The 19,450-nt window shown below is 37.6% G+C and overlaps 1 protein-coding gene across 1 annotated transcript; it reads left to right on the plus strand.

Annotated features, from left to right (window-relative positions):
• The first annotated feature begins 8,583 nt into the window (after positions 1-8,583).
• On the plus strand, positions 8,584-15,671 carry LOC140005271 (serine/threonine-protein phosphatase 7 long form homolog). The gene is made up of 6 exons (XM_072045991.1): positions 8,584-8,762; positions 13,107-13,881; positions 13,970-14,052; positions 14,141-14,228; positions 14,359-14,805; positions 14,905-15,671. Exons 2-6 carry the CDS (start codon positions 13,111-13,113, stop codon positions 15,484-15,486), a joined length of 1,971 nt encoding a protein of 656 aa, XP_071902092.1. The 5' UTR covers positions 8,584-8,762; positions 13,107-13,110; the 3' UTR covers positions 15,487-15,671.
• Positions 15,672-19,450: the final 3,779 nt, after the last annotated feature.

Below are 19,450 nucleotides of genomic sequence, written 5' to 3' on the forward strand. Positions count from 1 at the left end.
AAATACATGCTTTGTTAAGTTGCACCTAAAGCTTTTAAGCTAATACATAATATTTACTATTCCCAAAATAACCCCACCCTTGCGGTTGAAATCTTTGCCCTTAACTCATTCTTATATAGTATAAGGATGTAATGGTGCAAAGCATTCCAATTCTCTTTCGAAGCATTTTTTTTTTTTTTTGGTAAAAGCAACAAAAAGGTTACCAATGTTCTGCGCAACAAAAAGGTTGCCACTATTCTATTTCATTCTTCAGTGAAATGAAACGAGGAAGCTATTGCTTTGTAGACAATTAATGCAAGTGTGTAATACTAATTCCTTTAACTTTACTTCGCTAAATATTTGTTTAATTGTGAGCAAATGTGCTGATTACAATGGGAACAAAATGTAAACTCGAGTTGCACAACATTTAACAGTTCTCTACGAAGTAAACGACAAAACCCAAACCCACACATTTCGGTAGAATGTGTTCATTGAGGATCTGATGTTCGGTAGAATCTTTGCATTTACAGGCCTCAGTCTTTTATAGAAAAATTTGTGAATTTCTTGACCTTTGTCATCAATCTTGCCGAGCACATCCGTCTATTTATATGTAAGGAAACAAATCAAATGTTGTCCTAAATCAACGACAACATGAAAAAAAACCCAACCTAAATTTTAGGATCATTTTGTACATGAAGTAAATTTAATTTAAATTATACAATAGATTATATATGCATGTGATTTTTGTTTAGTGATTGGATCTTATATTCGTGAACAATCTCCAGAGAAAAAAAATTCCAAATTATACTAATTCTGTTACTTTTATTGTCGTATTAATTGTTACACTATTTCTCTCATTTTGTTAGGTCTATATTAATGCAAGTTTAATTCTTATTATTTCTTGTGTCCCAGAAAATAAATATATTAAAACTTTATCATCTTATTATATTAATAGGTTTTAAATTATAGAAATTATATAGATAAGTGATATTCCATATATAGCTAGGAAGATGTGTTGTTATTATTATCCAAACTTTTAAACTTTTCAAAAATTATTCAAAATTATAATACGACAAAATTTTATTATTTTATAAGGTTATGTAAAAGGTCAAAATATTTTTCATAGTATTTTAAAATATATAAATACAAACAAATTTTAAATTATACATATAATCATGTATTATACAAGTATATTACGAGTACTTACTAACTAAGGTATTAAGTTTTAATCATTAATAAAACATTTTATTGTTATTTCAAATAATCTTCCTAGTATTGGTTTGGTATAAGTTTTTTAAGCAAAATAGTATATTTGTGCCATAAATTAGTAAGTTTTGGTCATTAATCAAATTTACTATGTTATAAGTAAGAATTACTATTTATGTATAAAAACTTACTATTACTTGAACTAAACTTACTCTCTCAAAAGTATGTTTGGGTTATAAAATAGTAATTTATCTCTTTAAAAAGTAAGTTTCATATTTATTCCAATTTACCTTTTGAGATACAAAAGTTACTAATTTATTACGGTTAGCTTACTATTTTAGTTGAGAAACTTACTTCCTTATTTTTAGGCATTATCTTATTTAGATAGATAGGTCCAACAGGTAATCAAATGGTCGCTAAAGGTATAATAACCTATTATATCAAATAAAAATTATTTAGTTACCATAACGATAGTTACTACAGCATTTTCTATATTTAGGTGGCTCTTCTTTGTTTACAAGCCTGCTTGTTATGGGATTGACGGCACAGAACTTCTTTTTTTCCTTTTTCATTTTTTTAAAATAAAGAGGGAAACAAAGGCAATAAGGAAAGGATTGGACTCGCAATAATTAGATCTTTCCAGTTATGCACCTCATTAATGGATTTATTGAAGTGCACGAAAGGAAAAGGCTGTGGATAGGAACTGAGATGCTTCAAGGGATCATTATTGATCATCGACTCCAAACTGCAAAGGTATCCTCTCTGATGGGATCTAAGGTGGTCAATAGGGTTTTAGTATGATGGATGGGCGGGTCACTTTACAAGAGACCTTTTAATTGCGTTCACCATAAAATTCACCCAACAAGCCAAGAATGCCACCAAAAGGGATCCTCACAAGCAAACCAATAATACACCATCTGATATTGTGATTAAATATGAGTCCAAGATGTGAATTCTCTTTACAAGTTTTAACAATGCCCAATTGATTAATGAGTCATTGTAACATCTTGCACCACTAAGAGCAACCTGATATCCAAGTCCATAAAGCAGTCATCCTTCCTGAGTTTATCTATGTCATCCTATCTGGAAAATGAAGGTCATAAAGCATGCAAACCTAGTCCGATGCAGTCATTTTACCACTTCACTAATTGAGAGTGCATTTTTATCATTCCTCTGTTCTTTCCTATCGTACCATATCACAAAACTACTGTTGATTGTTGGGTAATTTCCAGTCAGTAAAATCCTTCCCTTGCACATTCTATTTTGAATACCTTCAGACAAATGACAAAAAATGACATCAAATAATTGCTAAAAACAAGCTCTACACCAAAGCATACAAGGAATTGTTACTCTTAATGTATCAACTGCCATGCAAACAGAGCTAAAATAATGGAGCAGCTTACATCGAGTTTGACCTTTCATTTAATCATTAATTGAACAAGCATTCATTCACTCTATCATGTTTAAATGCTCCAGCAACTTTCTCATAGCATTCATTCCTGTATGTGCGAAGAGAATGCGTTCCTATGAAACACTTCCAAAATGGATTGAGATTCCATTAAGTGAATATATTCAACGTACTATGCCATACTATTGGTACTAAATTATGAGTACCATTAAAGAACTCCTTGATCAATTTTATTTGCACACGTAAAGTTTGAGATGAGATGAAGTATTCTCAACTAACTTCTCTGACTTTTAGCGTGTGACTCGTAAGCCCTCACCGCCCGGGACCAAAGTTGGATGGCAACGTCGTCGAAACTCAAAATCCCAAAGTTGGGTCTGCTCATTTTGTTATTACAGGAATAGTGGCGACAGGGAGAATGATTGACGGCTCCCTTCGCAGAAGACATGACGGCTTTACGGAAAGACATGCTGGCCCAAATGGGGATTCCTTAACAGAGGATCTGCACAGAAATGACAATCATCTTATCCATCCATTGGATGGCGCCCTGTCCACGGCTAATTAAGCTAGCAGCTAGCTACTACAATCTAAGACCAAGTAATACTCACTACTCACCTACTAATTAGTAATTAATTGTTTATGAGATGACAGATGACATTGTAAAGAGGCGTGAGGAGTGGAGGGATGGGAAGGATCAAAGCCAACAAGTGCAGGGAAGTGAAGACAAATGAGGAAAATTACGTGTTAACAAATTAAAATAGTGATCTGTATGAGGAAATTAACTGACAAAGAACGATCAAAGGTGGAATTGAAAATCCAAGAGTAGATGAAGTTGGCGAAGAGAATGAATGCATTGGGTAGTGCTGCCGGTGGGGTTGCATGGTAAAACTCATCTTCTTCCATGGTCGCCCTGGGTAATTGAATTGTTGATAGGTGTCAAAATGGTTTATTTGGACGGATTTGAATTGGCCATAATTGTATAATGATTTATACCCATTTAAATGAACATAAATAGGTTGACTCAATTATACCAATTTAATAAATGAGTATGGGCATACCCAATTATCAATTTATGAGTAACTTAAAAATCTACTTTTTTTTTAAATTTTTTGCTTGTTATTTGACAAGAAACAACGGTATTTTATTGTTATTAAATTAGTAAGAAATTCAAATTTATTTGCTTAACACTCACTAAAAGTTGAATTTAAATGTATAATTATTTATGATCACATATTTTAAATAAAATTTTTATTACTGAAGCAAACTTTAATATTTTAAATAGTTTTCACAAAATAATTTTATAGTAGTAGTATAATGTTTGGGTTATTATATTGAAAACATTTATTTAAATAGTTAAAAGTAAAAATAATCATGGACAGTTATAGGTAATTAAAGTAAAAGTAGCTTTTATAAAGGTAAAAAAAGAAGTTCATGAAGTGATGATAAATGTTAACCCCAATGTTAATTCCAAATCCCTTCCTCAGCTTTTATATCTAGTATTGACGAGTGCAGATACTGCCATTTTCGGGTCCCCTTGATGCCAGTATAGGCTTTGGCAACCATTTGCGGGGATGAGATCAATGTTATAGAAAAGTATACATACACCAACTGAGCAAGCCATACTATAGAAAAGTTGCTATAGTCAATAAATTAGACTTCATATGATTAATTTAATATGCCATGAACAAAAACTTTATGTGGAACGACTAGTAAGCTAGCTTAAGCTCAAGATTGAATACGTTGTTTCTGCCTTCAATTTTTTTTTCTTTTTTTTTTTTTCCTTTACCAGTTTATGAGCTCACTCATATATCTTGTGGTATAGTTAAGTGCCATGCGGTCAATTAGTCAGAGTATGTACGCTTAGAATTTTTATGTATGACTTGTGTCTAACAGGTGTCTATTGAGTATCTATTAATATATATTTCAGGTGTCATATTTTTAAATAAAATTAATTATGAAAAATAAATAAATACAAGGGAGGATAAATAAGATTAAGTAGAGAAAGTATATAAATACAAGAGAAGGTAATAATTATTAGTATGTGTATATTTATGGTTGATTAGGTGAATTTTAAATGTGTTACATGCATTGGGCATTCATTAGAAAAATACTTTATGTAAAAAGCTAAAGAGAGATATAAAAGGTGTTATTTCTAGATATAGCTAGTCCATCTAATTATTCCTCTAAATATCTACGTAATTATTTAGCAGGTGATTAGATGTTTTAGGATTGGTAATATTTTAGTCTTTTCTTTTCTTGGATGTGGATAACATGCTATGGTTAAGTATCCAATTGTCGATAATTAAATCTTTTCAATTCTCAAACCTATCATTGGATTTACAAGTAAAAAAAGAGACGAAAGATAAGAGAACAGAGACGGATGGAATGAAAGATCCCTTCAGTCGAAAGTTCTTCTTGGAGGGACCCGAAAAGGATGGAGACTTGTCATCACTGGATTTTTCTCGTCCCTGGATTGACTGAAATATCCGAAGATGCATCCAGGTAGCATCTCTTGTGATGGACCATGCTGCCATATTCTTAGCCTCCACGGCGTTCATGCTGGCCATCTCGATGAACTTTCCGATCCCATTTCTGGATATCACCGTGGCACTCTATTTCATTGCTATCCTTCTCATCATCTTTGCCAATCTTTTGATGCCTCGAGACACATCAAATCCATAATCCTACAGGGTTGCTCGCTACGTCTCTCCCTCTCTTTTTAATATTAATAAGTCTTTAGTATTAATAAGTCGATGTTGTACAACGTCTGGGTTGCTTGTTTTGATATGTTTTATGTATTTTTTGTTATTGTAAATCGTATTAGACTCCAATATATATAAAGTATAAGAAGTTGTTAGTAAGAAAAAAATGTGTTTGTAGAATGTTCTTAAAAGAAGAAAGAGAGATCAATGTTTTATATATGGAAATAGCTAGTCCATGTGACTATTTCTTTCAATAACTAAGATATAGTTCAGCAGGTGATAAATAATGTTTTAATTTTTCAGTCTTTTCTTTGTCGGAATATGGTTGTCATGCGGGAAAATGGTTGTACATTCTAAAACTTTCCATTCCTTCTGAATAATCATGGACCTGATGATCAAAACCCTTCTTCTCTAAATACAAGTGATCATTACTAGCAAGATGATGCTTTTCTTCTCTAATGATGGCCCATTCAATCTACAATATTCTTCTTTTTCTTTCTTTCTTTTCTTTCTTTTTTTGGTTTTTTGAAGTGAAAACATATAGGGGTATTTTGCTTTTGTTTCTTGTTGGAGATTCTCTTTTACTTCTACGTGTGACATATTGACCAAGAAGTTTATGGTTCCTGGTGTTTGAAGACGCCAAATATCCAGCCACATATGGGATGCACCTAGAATGCTGAGCAGGGCTTTTAGGATGAAAAATCTCCTTTTTCTTGTTCTTTTTTTTTTTCTAGAGATTACAACTTGTAGCATTGAAAAGAGGGGGAAAAAAAAAGAAAGAACATTAATTATTGTTTTTTAAAAGTCTTCTTTTCCATCTAACTAGAGGAGAAGAAAAAAAAAAGATCTAAAGACTTCATTAAATGGAAAAATCCGAGATCAAACCATGAGATAGAGTCCAGAGTAATCAATTAATAATGAAAGACTTAGCTCACCATACACTTAGGAGGGGCCGTAGTAAAATCTTCCACTAGTTGGAAAGTTTCACACATTTTCCATGACAATGACAATGGATTATTAGGGACCACGGTCAGGTCTTAGTTCACAAAGGGAATAATTTAATCACTAAACCCAAAACAAATAATCTAATCTAAGATTGATTAAGCTTAATTGACTCGCAATCCATCCCATCTGTGAAAGTTTTTAAGAAAAGCATCATTTTGATCGCTTTTATTTATTTAACTTGTCATATGTTATTCATTTAAATTTCTTCTATTCTATCCTATCGTTGTATGATTAATGTCACTGATTTGAGAAAGAAATTGAAGACCATGTGTTGCAATTTTAACGCCATTAACTCCTTATCACACGATTATGCGGGGACCAGTGAGTCTGATCCCAAAACAGGACGGCCAAATTTTCGATATCAGTCTCAGAGCCAACTCATAATGGAAAGAGACTACTTTATGCGGGTTAAGTTTTAGGAACAAAATGAAAAGAGACCATTCTTTGCAAGTTTAAGTGCAAAAATGAAAAGAATCAACAAAAGTGAAAAGAGACCGATTTTTTCACAAGGGGATCAACTTTCGATTCTTGGAACGTGTGACCCGATGGCTTGTTTATAAGGCTCCTTCAAATTATCTGGTTGATCTTGTTGCCAATTTGGCAGTAAGCTAAAATTGGGGATCAATATCAGGTGGAACCACGGCAGTCAATTGTCAAGTAGATCTCATTCGAGCAAGTCCATGCCAAATCCTAGCATATGAAGTAAGGTTGACATTTCAATAGATCCGATTTTTAAAAATTTAATACTACAAATTATGTTATATTGTTTGGTGAGATGATGTGGTACAATCTGAACTATTGAATCTTTAAAAATTCAACTATCCAAAATTTGGCCAAGACGTAAAGGTATCATATGCTACTGCGAAGGACTGAAGATAGGCACACGACTTGACCCAAGGGGTGCGCATATCCTAAATTTGATATTAGGGCAAATTCCACTTTACCCCTCTGTGGTTTAGCGTTTTTCACATAACCCCTCTATGGTTTCAAAAGCTATACATAACCCCCTTATGGTTTGGATTAAAGTGTCAAAGTAACGAAAACAGTCACTCGTAATGGCGTCATCTAAAATGTCAAAAATACCCTTATGTAAGGCTGAAATTTATGTATTAACCAAGGGGGGTTATGTGTATATTTTGAAAATCATAAGGGGGTTATATGGTAAAGTATTAAACCATAAGGGGGTTATATGGTAAAATATAAAAATCATAGGGGGTTAATGTGTCATGTATTTATAAGGGTAATTTCGACATTTTTAGAAGTTCCGTTACGAGGGACTATTTCCGTTACTTTGACACTTTAATCCAAACCATGAGGGGGTTATGTATAGCTTTTGAAACCATAGGGGGGTTATGTAAAAAAAGGGTAAACCACAGGGGGGTAAAATATAATTTACCCTTGATATTATTGATGCAAATCCTCTTCGTTAAATGAACTCACCTTATCATTAAGAGAGTGGTAACTGGGCTTGATTTTTTTTTCCACGTAAATTCCGACCTTGCTTTTGCTTTAAAGATCATATTTACTGCAGAAAATTTAAGGAACAAAGTGCTAATTACAGGGGGATTATTATAGAAAAATACTTTGCTGATAATTACATATTGTGTGGTATAGTTTTGTTTAGAATACTATTGAATGCCGCATGTCCGCATTGGCTAGTAATATTGCGAAAGTTCGTACTTTGGACCGTTGGTGTCAGACCAGTGCTTTGATGTATCTCCACTTTGACTTGGGAATTGTATCCCCACTTTGATGTATCTCCACTTCGGCATTATTGTGAAACTTTATAAATGAATGAATAATTTTTAAGATTATACAATTACTTTAGAATTGACTGACAAAGACATGGGGATAACTTTATGATCTCTATTAAGGATAATGGATTTAAAATAAAATTAATTAACTACATGACTGTAACAAAAAATACCATATGTACTAAATTTTTTATAATTTTAAATAATTAGGATGATGTAGTTACTTCTTTATCCCAACCAAGTATAAATTTACACAATTAATATACAAAAGGAGAAAAAAGAAGAAGAAAATGAGAAATTTCTAAAATTATTATGATTTTTAAAAAAATTCTACAAAGGGGGTATTTTGTGTACTGGTTTCTGTTTTTGGGGTGTTCGCATTTATCAAATGCGAGCTCCTTGAGCTCGCATTTGATAAATGCGAACTGTCCTTAAATTTTGTAACAGCGAAAGTAAAAAAAAAAATAAAAAAAAAATAGGTAACCTCGCATTTCACAAATGCGATTTGTATGTACCTCACATTTCTGAAATGCGAGGTCATGTACCTCGCATTATTGTTCTGCGGAAAAGAAAAAAACCAACAAAGAAAAAAGGCAACAAAGCTCAGTCTGAAACCCAATTCAAAAAACCGCTGAAACCAACCTGTCCCATTCCTGCCAAGCTGTCTGGAATCCGTGCATCTCCCCCCTCCCTCCCAATTTGCCATAAGAGGTATGAATTTATCTCTTTTTTTTGTTTGTCAGTTTGTTTGTTGTTACAACATGATTTTTGTTTTGCTGAATTGAGCTGGCTGTTATGTTTTGGCAATTTATGAATCGTTGTTGTTCTTTCGGTTTGAGTCGCATTAGCTTGCCATGGTTAGTCTGACAATTAGTTTGGAAAAGGGAGAAAAAGTTTGGCAAATGGCACTTTCTGCAGTTAGTGCAGAGGAAGTAAGATCCGAGGTCGGATCGAAGTCAATCCAGACAAATCCGACCCCGGATCCATAAGATACGAGCTCGGATCCAAGTAAACCCGGCCGGATCCGAGGGATCGTCTGTGTTCCTGGTGAGACGGATCCGAGGCTTGTGGGATCCGAGGGCTTCAAGAACCGATCCGTGCTCGGATCCTTTGGCAATATGTCTGAAACCGAGGGCTCGGTTCCTCCGTTTCCAGATTTACTCTTCCCCCTTCTCACCGAAACCTTAATTTTCCATTTCATCCATAAAACTTCCAATTTTTCACAATAAAAGCCTTCGCTAAGCTCTTGTGAGCATTAAATAAAGTAATTAGACTTTTAAGGGGAGATTCTATCAAATTTTTGTTTTAAAAAAAGTAATGACAATGTGTAATATATATATATTGCAAAATATATATAATAAAAAGTAATTTTTTCAAAATATATATATCTATTAGGAATAATAAATTACAATTTTTTCGTTTGATAAAGGGTTAAATGCAAAAAATCCCTATAAACTATTTACCCAGTTACAATTTATCCCCTAAACTATAATAATAGGCATTTTGCCCTCTTGAATGATATGTTTGGAAAAATATACCCCTTTTAATGTATCATATTTGTTAATTTTCTTTTTAAATTCTTCCTTTTTTTCTTTAAACAATTGTTTAAATAAGTAGACTAGATTAGTCAAAATTTGTTTATTTCTTAATTTCGTATTGCTTTATTTTATACAAAAAAATGTATGTGAGTAAAAGATTTTTTCCCAAATGTTGAATTCAATGTCATTTAAGAAATTTAACTTTTCAAATATATAATAACAAAATAGAGAAATTGATTAATCAATTATTAGTAGTATCAATAGGAAAAAAAAATAAACTACTATTGTTGTTCATTCTTATTTTGTATTTCACTACAAATAATAATTGTTAACCTTTCTTTCTTATGTGGTATATAATATGTTGCTTTTATTATAAGTAGTTGAGTAACTACGAATTCTTAATTAGTTTATAGGTACTTAAATGATTGAATTACTAGATTAATAAACTTTACAAAAATTGGTGACCTTCTACATTAATACACTTTACATAGTTTTGTACTACTAATTATAATTTATTTTTTCCAACATAGGGATTGTTTTCTTTGATATGTCTATAGAAAGACCTCTGCGAGTATCTCTTTATTGGGGAGGTAAAATACACTATGAAGATGGGTCAATTTGTTATTTGCCTCGTACTTCCAACCGTACATTCTCATTACGGCATAGAATTGGATATGATGAGCTGGTGGATAGAATTTATGAATACATGGGGGTCGATAGGGGGCTGTTCAAGTTGAATTTATTTCTCCGCCAACCTTGTGGCCGTACTTCTTATAATGTCTCTCCAGTGGTGGATGATGAAACTCTGGAGATAATGTATGATGTCTGGAACGAACTTGTCCCATACATCGCTGAACTTTATATCGAGAAGGAGGAAATAGTCCAAAATCCTCTCGTCAGTAGCACATTCATTCCACCAACTACCAATATTGGGCCGATGATGTCGCTTGTCCATGCATGCATGGATCCAACTAGGTATCGATCCTACTCTAGTACAGTGGTACCAGAGACAGCATCGGTATCACAACGACCACATGGGGATTGTGTTAGGGACGTGGTAGAGCCACGGTTCACGTCAGGCTTAAGGACGGATGTTGAATATGTTGAAGGCCTTGACTCGATTCAAAGTTTTAGAGACCACGTATCGCCGAATCATGTGCCTTCTTATGGCTTCGATTCGACTGCTGGTCCAAGTCATTGTAACACATTGATAGATGATGATTTGGAAAATGATGTAGAAGATGTGGAAGAATCTGAGTCGGTAGATGTGTCAGACAGTGACTCAGATGGCGAAAATGAAAGACGTGTAGTCCACCAGGATCTTGGGAACCAACAGCCCTTTGCTGCATTTGCCAACCTTTCGTATGTTCCACGAGGATTCGAATTCTTCTCTAACCTTGGAAATATAAATGATGACGACCAATTCACTGATGAAAGTGGGTTGGAACGTATTGTGACATTTAGTGAGGATAATAATCACATATGTCTACATATGAGATTTGAGAGCAAACAACAGCTGAGCAGGGCTATTAGAATGTGGTCTATCAATCATAATAGGGAGTTTAGGGTTGTTGAGAGCAAGAGTAATACTTGGGTTGCCAAATGTAAATCTGCATTTGAAAGGAGCACCACCACTGTGGCCAACGTATCGTATCCTCCATGCGACTGGTGTGTCCGAGCAGTGAAAAAAAAGACTCATGGACTGTGGCAAATAACCAAATGGGTCAACGACCATAATTGTGTTGGTGATTTGATGAGTAATAGCAATGCTAGTCTTACATCTTCGGTTATTGCTAGACACATAGTTCGTAGCATTGAAGATGATCCTGGGTTTAAAGTAAAGAATATAGTAAGCCATGTCAAGAAAGTTTTGAAGGTGGATGTGTCCTATAAAAAGGCTTGGTACGGCAGACGCAAAGCTATTGAACTTATATTTGGTTCTTGGGATGCCAATTTTGCTGAACTGCCGAAATATGTTGATGCACTTATGCAGTCAAATCAGGGATCTGTGATCAGGTGGTTGCACCATTCTGATAGTACGGATCGTCTGAAGACATTTAAGTATGTCTTCTGGGCTTTTGGACCGGCTATTGATGCATTTCACATGTGTCGACCGGTTATATGTGTTGATGGCACTCATCTGCGGGGCGAATATAAAGGCAAACTACTTGTTGCAGTTACGCAAGATGCCAACAACCACATTATTCCGCTAGCCTATGCCATTGTCGACGAAGAAACTATTTGTAGTTGGTCTTGGTTCATGGAACAACTAAGATACAATGTGGCCCGTGATCGGTATCCTATTTGTGTCATTTCGGATCGGCATAATGGTATCATCCATGCCATGACACATTATGACTATTGGCAAGAACCTTTGGCCTTTCATAGATTTTGTCTACGACACGTTAGGAGTAACCTAATGAGTCACTTCAAAGGCTTGCACCTTAGAAGGTTATGTTGGGCAATGGGAAAAGCCAGACAATTGCGCAAGTGGCGGGCATTCAAACGAGAATTGAGGAACATGTTTCCAGATGCATGGAGTTATCTGTCTAACATTGGAGCTGAGAAGTGGTGTCTAACACATGACGGTGAGAACCGTTGGGGTATTCTTACAACCAACATTTCCGAAAGTTATAATAATGTACTTAGAGGAGCTCGTCATTTGCCTATCCGGGCTTGTATTGATATGACATTTCATCGGACTGTTGAGTTGTTTAAAACAAGAAGAGAGGATGCTAGACATTGCCGTTATCCATTTCCTCCAAAGATATGGCGGCGGTTTAAGAATTCGGACCTGAAAGCGGGAACCCACAGGGTTGTTGAGTTCGATGGCTCATCGGGGGTGTACAAAATTGTGACTGGTAGACGTGTGGATGGTAAAGGGGGTAATACACAAACGGTAAAGTATTTTGATAAAACATGCTCTTGTGGTAAGTGGCAGTGCTACAGACTTCCCTGTTCGCACGTGATGGCCGTGTGCAGGCACCGAGGTGATAATCCTGGTGCACTTGTAGATCCCCAATTTACAAATAGGCGGTGGGCGGTGCAGTATTCAGGAAAGTTTAGCCCTTTGCCACATCCGGATACTTGGTTCCAACCAGATTGGGAGCTGCGGGCAGATAGTAGTAAATATGTTGCACGTCGGGCTGGAAGGGTACGAGCTAGAAGAATTCGGAATGAGATGGATGAGAGAGACCCAGAGGAGCCAAGAAGATGTACAAATTGTCATCAATCGGGCCATAATAGAAGAAATTGTCCAAATTTTAGAGCTTGATGTCATCCGTTTTAGGGATATGAACCAGTGTACTATGATATCTGTAATTTTTGGGATTATGAAATTAATATGATTTATGAGATACATGTTGTTGATCAATGTTTCAATCGGGTCATAATTTTGACCTTATTTTTAGCAGCTCTGTATTTAAAGTGTTGCATTAGTTGAAGAAACTCCTATTCTTCTATTCAAATGTGTGTAGGCTTATATGTTACATAATGTATTTGCAGCTATTGTTGTCAGAGGTATGGCCGACATTTCTACGGGGGCAGTCCTGCATCCGGGCCCATTTGTGTATGATATCATCTCAGCTGGCACTGCACACCGGGCACGTTCTATATTTGACGGGCACATTCTAGGTGATCAGCTTGATGTCAGACGATGTGATAGGCATTTTTGGGATCATACACCTATCCCAGAGACTGTTCGGCATTATATTCGATTGGCTGGCTTTGAAGGGGTGCTTGACTGTGGATATATGATGCTCGATCATGCTTTGATCACTAGTTTAGTGGAGCGATGGCGGCCCGAGACTCATACCTTTCATCTCCCCGTTGGAGAGACTACAGTTACCTTACAGGATGTTGAGGTTCTGTGGGGTCTACCCATAGATGGTCCTCCAGTTATAGGGATAGATACAACTCATAGTGTTCAGGAGTGGGTGAATTTATGTGAGGAGTTGCTTGGTTTTTCTCCCTTGATGTCAGATTTTGATGGGCGACGGCTGAAATTGGGGTGTTTATCTAGAGTATTAGATGCAGGGTTGCCACCCGATGCTTCGGATGTCCACTGTAGACAGCGGGCCCGCGTATACCTGCTTCTGCTATTAGGCGGTCATTTATTATCAGATAAATCTGGTAATAAAGTCCCGTTGTTGTATATGCCATTACTACGAGATTTGGAAACTGTTGGGCAATATAGCTGGGGTAGTGCGATATTAGCAACTTTGTATCGATCATTGTGTAGCGCCACATCTCCCTATAGATCGTCCATTGCGGGACCATTGATGTTGCTTCAGGTACATTTGTCTCGTTCAAAGTGTCTAGATTTAACTATAGAGGAGTTTACATGGTCAATTAATATATTCAAATACAATTTAAATACAGCTATGGGCGTGGGAACGTATACCAACAGTTCGCCCTGATCGAGTGCATCCGTTAGAGCACTATCCTGGTCCATATGGAGCTCGGTATGTATATCAAATATATGTATATAATACTAATAAAAATCAAAATTTTCGCCTTTAAGACACAACGGCTCTAATTCGTTCCCTGCAGGTGGAATGTTCAATTTGATGTGCATAGAGTTGCAAGACATGTTGTATCTATATTCCGAGATCAGTTGACGGGCTTACGGGCCCGAGAGGTACAGTAACATCATTTGATGCTTTTACGATTGGGTCCTTTGCCGTTATATGGCACAACACTTTTTCCATTAAAATTAGGGTCATATGTTGGTTGAAGGTTATGTCATTGAATAATTATTGGCCTTGCAGTTCATATGGCAGCCATACTCGGACGATATTCTCGCTTCTCTGCCTCCCTATTGTACTGCAGGACGCCGCATTTGGACATCTGTCACGTATCTCATATGTTGGGAAGTTGTCGAGCCACATCTTTCCAATCGAGTTATGAGACAGTTCGGATATCATCAGCCCGTGCCTGATCTAAGATTGACCGAAAATCAACAGGAACTGCATTCTCTTGATCGTCGTGGCAAGGGGAACCAAGACTGGTTAACTGCACATCGAGCATATGTTGAGGTGTGGACTGATCGTCATTCACATGTGGAAGATGGTGTTGTAGCTGAAGATCCCACATATCCATCCGATGAGTATCGTCAGTGGTATCGCGAGCGAACAGTGGTATATGTTTCAAATCCTACTAGGCAGCTCATTTTACCGGAGGGCTTTCAGGGTGATAGCGCCAGAACACAATATCTGGTCAGTTTTCCTTACAACTAGTTAAATACAGTCCCGGACAAGTTGTCGATATAGATTTAACTCTATTATTCCTTATTCATCCACATATTTGCACTCCAGATGGATGCTATGACTCAGGTGTATTACATGGCAGAGACCTCTCTAACGCAGAGTGACGAACAGCACGCGAATTATTTTAATGCAATGAAGGACTTTGCATCCATGACATTGGAAACTGTAGGGGAGTCATCCCGACTTGCATTTCGCCCTTCACGAGTGCCACAGCAAATTCCACAGCCAACCGACCCCAATCGCGTTGAAAGAGCTCCTAGGAATGTTCACGGAGGTCAGCATGGCGGTGGACGCCGTCGTAGATTTCGATCACCAGAACCCACCGTCCAAACCGGACTTGATGGAAGGTCACAGGCTACTGAGCACCAGGGCACCTCTACCGGACCTTTTGGTCATTCTAGGTCCCCAGTACTTATGGAGGCGTTTACGCCCAATACAGACGAGCTCCATGGCAGTGGTGAACAACATGTGGGAGGTACAGATGCAGGCCAAAGTACCCAAGCACTTGATCAAAGACTTGAGTCACAAATTACGCAAGTCGATATAGTGATGCCAGCCCAGCCACGTCGCACACAAAGAGCACACAAACCCAGAGGATGTGGCACGCATGGAAAACTTGGACATCATTGATGTTCAAAACTGTAATTGGTTGCTCCTGTTATGAATATTATTCTAAGTGTAGGGGAGAAAAATGTGTGGGACTTGGAGTAGTTTTATGTTTTGTATTTGGACAAGTTGTCGGAAATATTGCTTAGATTAAATGTTCATGACTTTGGATTTGCTGGCAGGGAGTTTAGTCCACTTTTAAGGGGAGATTCTGTCCAATTTTTTTCAAAAGATAGTAGATGTATATATATAAACATATATATACATATATATATATATATATGAATATATATATATTCATGGAGCATATAAAATGGCCACCACATGAATGTTCCAGTGAGTTTCGGTGAAAACATGTTTATAATTGCACATGGACTCATTCAATGTGCATACGAGACCTAAAGGTGTCATTTTGGTGTAAATGTGTAAAAAAGATCAAAGAACCTCACGCCTTGATTTGAAATGTGGACATGTTTGATGTGTTTTGATTGGTTGGATATTGTGTTTTTGGTATATTACACTTGCGTGGGGGGTTAGATTTGATGAACAGGTTGTCAAATGTGTATTTCCGAATTTGGTGAAAATTGGAGAAAAAGTTTGGTGGAAATTGCAGTTTCTGTAAATGATGCAGGGTCGAAACGATCCGAGCTCGGATCCAAAAAACCCAGAAAGGATCCGCGCTCGGATCATTCGAACCCATGGCTTTCACTTTACAAATCCGACCTCGGATCCAACAAAACTCAGATAGATCCGAGGGCTCGTCTGAACTACCGTGAGCGATGATCCGAGCCCTTTAGGATCCGACGGGTGATAAAACACATCCGACCTCGGATCGTCGAACAAAAAATCCTTGCATTGTGAATCCGACCTCGGATCTAAAAAACTATGATAGATCCGAGGGCTCGTCTGAACTACCGTGAGCGATGATCCGAGCCCTTTCGGATCCGAGGGGTGATAAAACACATCCGACCTCGGATCTTCGAACTCAAAATCCGAAAATTGTGAATCCGCCCTCGGATCCAAAAAACTGTGATGGATACGAGGGCTCGTCTGAACTACCGGGAGCGGTGATCCGAGACATCTCGGATCCGAGGGATGATCAACACGGATCCGTGCTCGGATCCTCGAAATCATGATACTGAAAATTGTGAATCCGCCCTCGGATCTAACAAACACAGTTAGATCCGAGCTCGGATCCTTAGCATTATACAGTCACCCGCGGCCTCGGTTCGTCATTTTTTCCAGTTTTCTCGCATTCCTCCTAACGAAACCCTTCCCCACCCTCACCAATCTTCCATTTCGACCAATTATCATCTGTTTTTTCATCATAAAACCATCTCTCAACCTCTTTTGCGCTTAAACCCTGAGTTTTCTACAATCAAAAACAGAAATTTGTGGTGTTTTGATCTTCAACGAAAAATTAGGGCCCAAATCCATTTCTTCAATTTGGGGACTAATTTGGGTCGCTGATTTTTCAATTTTTCCATCTTTATCATCTTCCTCCATCATTCCAACCAGTTGAGGTAACAATTTGCAACTTTATTTGCAATTTAAGGCACGTACCAGTTTTCATTATTTTTCAATTTTTGTCAATATTTTGGTAATTGTATAATTGTTGTAATTTTTATTTAGAATTGTGCTACATTATGCAATTTTTATTTACTCGCGTCTTTATAAAAAAGGATCCGAGTTATGCTTTTCTACTAATTGTATAAATGTCTTGTTTAACTACTCATCTAGACAAATTTTTTGATACACCGGAGGAAATCACGTTTAACTACTCATTAAGCTTGGTGCTGCAATAATTCAAAGAGTCGTAAACAGTATATATAATGTGGCGTGTCACAAACTTTTGTTGAAGCAAAGAGCATTCCTCATTTGGCTCCTGAATTTTACTTGTATAGGATGCACTAGTTACTCAGGTTTTCTCCCAATATCAGAAGATACGTGGTTTTCTGCAACCATAATTATTGGATATTGACAATATTAAATTTGCAATGTTGAACCGACTGGTCTCTAAAAGTTTTATCAGTTGCTTAGAATAATAAACTAGGTGAAGATGAGTTATTTGAGCCTCAAAGGCACCTGAAATTATCATTAAGCTTCGTGGATTTGGTATTATTGTGCAGCTGACATTTCTTAATTTTTAGCTTTATGCACATGAACTCTTAATTTGGGTCATTTTACTTCTATATGTCAACTACTTGAAAGCTTAACATTGACAACATGAGATTGGACTTTTAAATGACCTTCTAATTGAAAGATGGGATTCACAAAATCGAAAAGTGGATTGTTCAAACCATGTGTTGACAATGGGGATAGAAATTCATATTATACATGCCCACCACTGTATCTAAAATTATTTAACCAGGTTCTGTGCTTGTTTTTGGGTGCAGCTGGCAGGAAGTTTAGCCCTTTTTCAAGGGGAAACTCTGCCGAAATTTTCTTAACTCATTAAGACAATTGTGTTTGTTATGTTTTGTATTGCTTCTAATTTGTGTTGAATCTTGTTTGTAATCCAGGCATCATGGCTCGCACACGAAGGGCAGTGATTCGCACTCCTACACCTTCATCGAGTGAGGAACATACACCCTCTTTACAAGAGGAGTCGCCTGAAGACGAATCTCCTTCTCCTCAGTCCCCACCTCGTTCTAGGCGTAAGACGGCATCTACCAGTCGTGACGAACCACCTCCGGACTACGATACCACACGTTTCACATCAATTGAGAATCAGCAGTGGTACGAAGCCGGTTTAGACAAAGAAATAATAGTTGAGAAGCACTTGGCGCCGGAGGTGGATGACCATTACAAGATCTCCACGGCCTTCAAGCGACTTGGTTGGGAGGACATACTCAAGTTGCCCAAGCATTACTATCCTAACCTGATCCGAGAGTTTTATGCCAATGTGGAAGACAAACATAGCCATAGTGGCAATCTGATCCAATCCTGGGTCCGAGGCAAACGAGTGGCTCTCACTCGAGACAAAGTTGCCACGTGGGCCAAACTCAAAGACTCAGGAGAAGATATCAAATTGACTAAGGAGTTCAAGGCTCGTGACCCATGGCAAGTGGGAGAAGCTGTGGCACGTCTTAAGGGTCAATACCGTGAGCGAGGAAGTTCGAAAAAGCTCACCGTATATGCCGATTCCTTCGAGCATAGGTACCACCTGATTTTCTATCTTTTTGCCTTCAATGTGGTACCAAAACGGAGTGGAAAACGGGAGCTCCGCAACAGTGACCTATACTTCCTCGATAAAATGATGCATGGTATAGGTAATCATATGACTGGAATTCCTCTGCCCAGCATCATTATCAGTTACATGAGGACCACAGCTCGCATGGGGGCCGGTCATACATGTTTCGGGTTCCCCCGGCTCCTCTCCCTCATTTTTGAGAAGCTCAAGGTTCCTCTTGGAACCGAACGAGCAGTGGTGACTCGGTCTGCTGAAGAGGTCAATGCCTCTATACTCAAGGCTTTAGGCATTCCTACGGATTTTGGAGCTGCTCTAGTTCGGGACACAAGAGAAGCTTCGACCTCCACTCAGCCTCCACCTCACACTGAACAACAAGAGCAAGCTCAAGAGACGGAGGCACAGCAGACCCTTCCTCCTCCCACTCCACGACCACCGCCTCCGCCGCGATCCAAGTTGCAAGAGATCCTCAATGCCATCTGCTGCATGGAGACACGTGTGATGGAGCGCATTGACCAGACCGAGCGGATGATGACTGAGCGACTAGACAGGCAGGATCGTCGCCTTCGAGCAATGGAGGATCATTTCCACATTCACCGCTCACCTACTCCTACCCCTCATCAAGAGGAGGGGCCTAGTGGTACATCTCAGGGAGCTGAGGAGGCAGTAGACCCTCGTTCTGCGCAGTCATGAAGACCTTCCGAGGATTCCATCTTTTATTGCTTTATTTTTCTTTTATTGTGTTCGGTTCAACCTTTGTAGTTTTCTTATTGGAGTTTCTTGTTCTACCTATAAGAT

This window comes from Coffea arabica, chromosome 4c (genome assembly GCF_036785885.1).
Source record: "Coffea arabica cultivar ET-39 chromosome 4c, Coffea Arabica ET-39 HiFi, whole genome shotgun sequence".
Taxonomy (NCBI): Eukaryota; Viridiplantae; Streptophyta; class Magnoliopsida; order Gentianales; family Rubiaceae; genus Coffea; species Coffea arabica.

Coding starts and splice junctions, on each gene's coding strand:
- LOC140005271 (XM_072045991.1), top strand. CDS start 13,111: ATGGCCGACATTTCTACGGGGGCAGTCCTGCATCCGGGCCCATTTGTG. Junction 14,229..14,358: donor CGGGCTTACGGGCCCGAGAG/GTACAGTAACAT, acceptor TTGGCCTTGCAG/TTCATATGGCAGCCATACTC. Junction 14,806..14,904: donor GCGCCAGAACACAATATCTG/GTCAGTTTTCCT, acceptor TTTGCACTCCAG/ATGGATGCTATGACTCAGGT.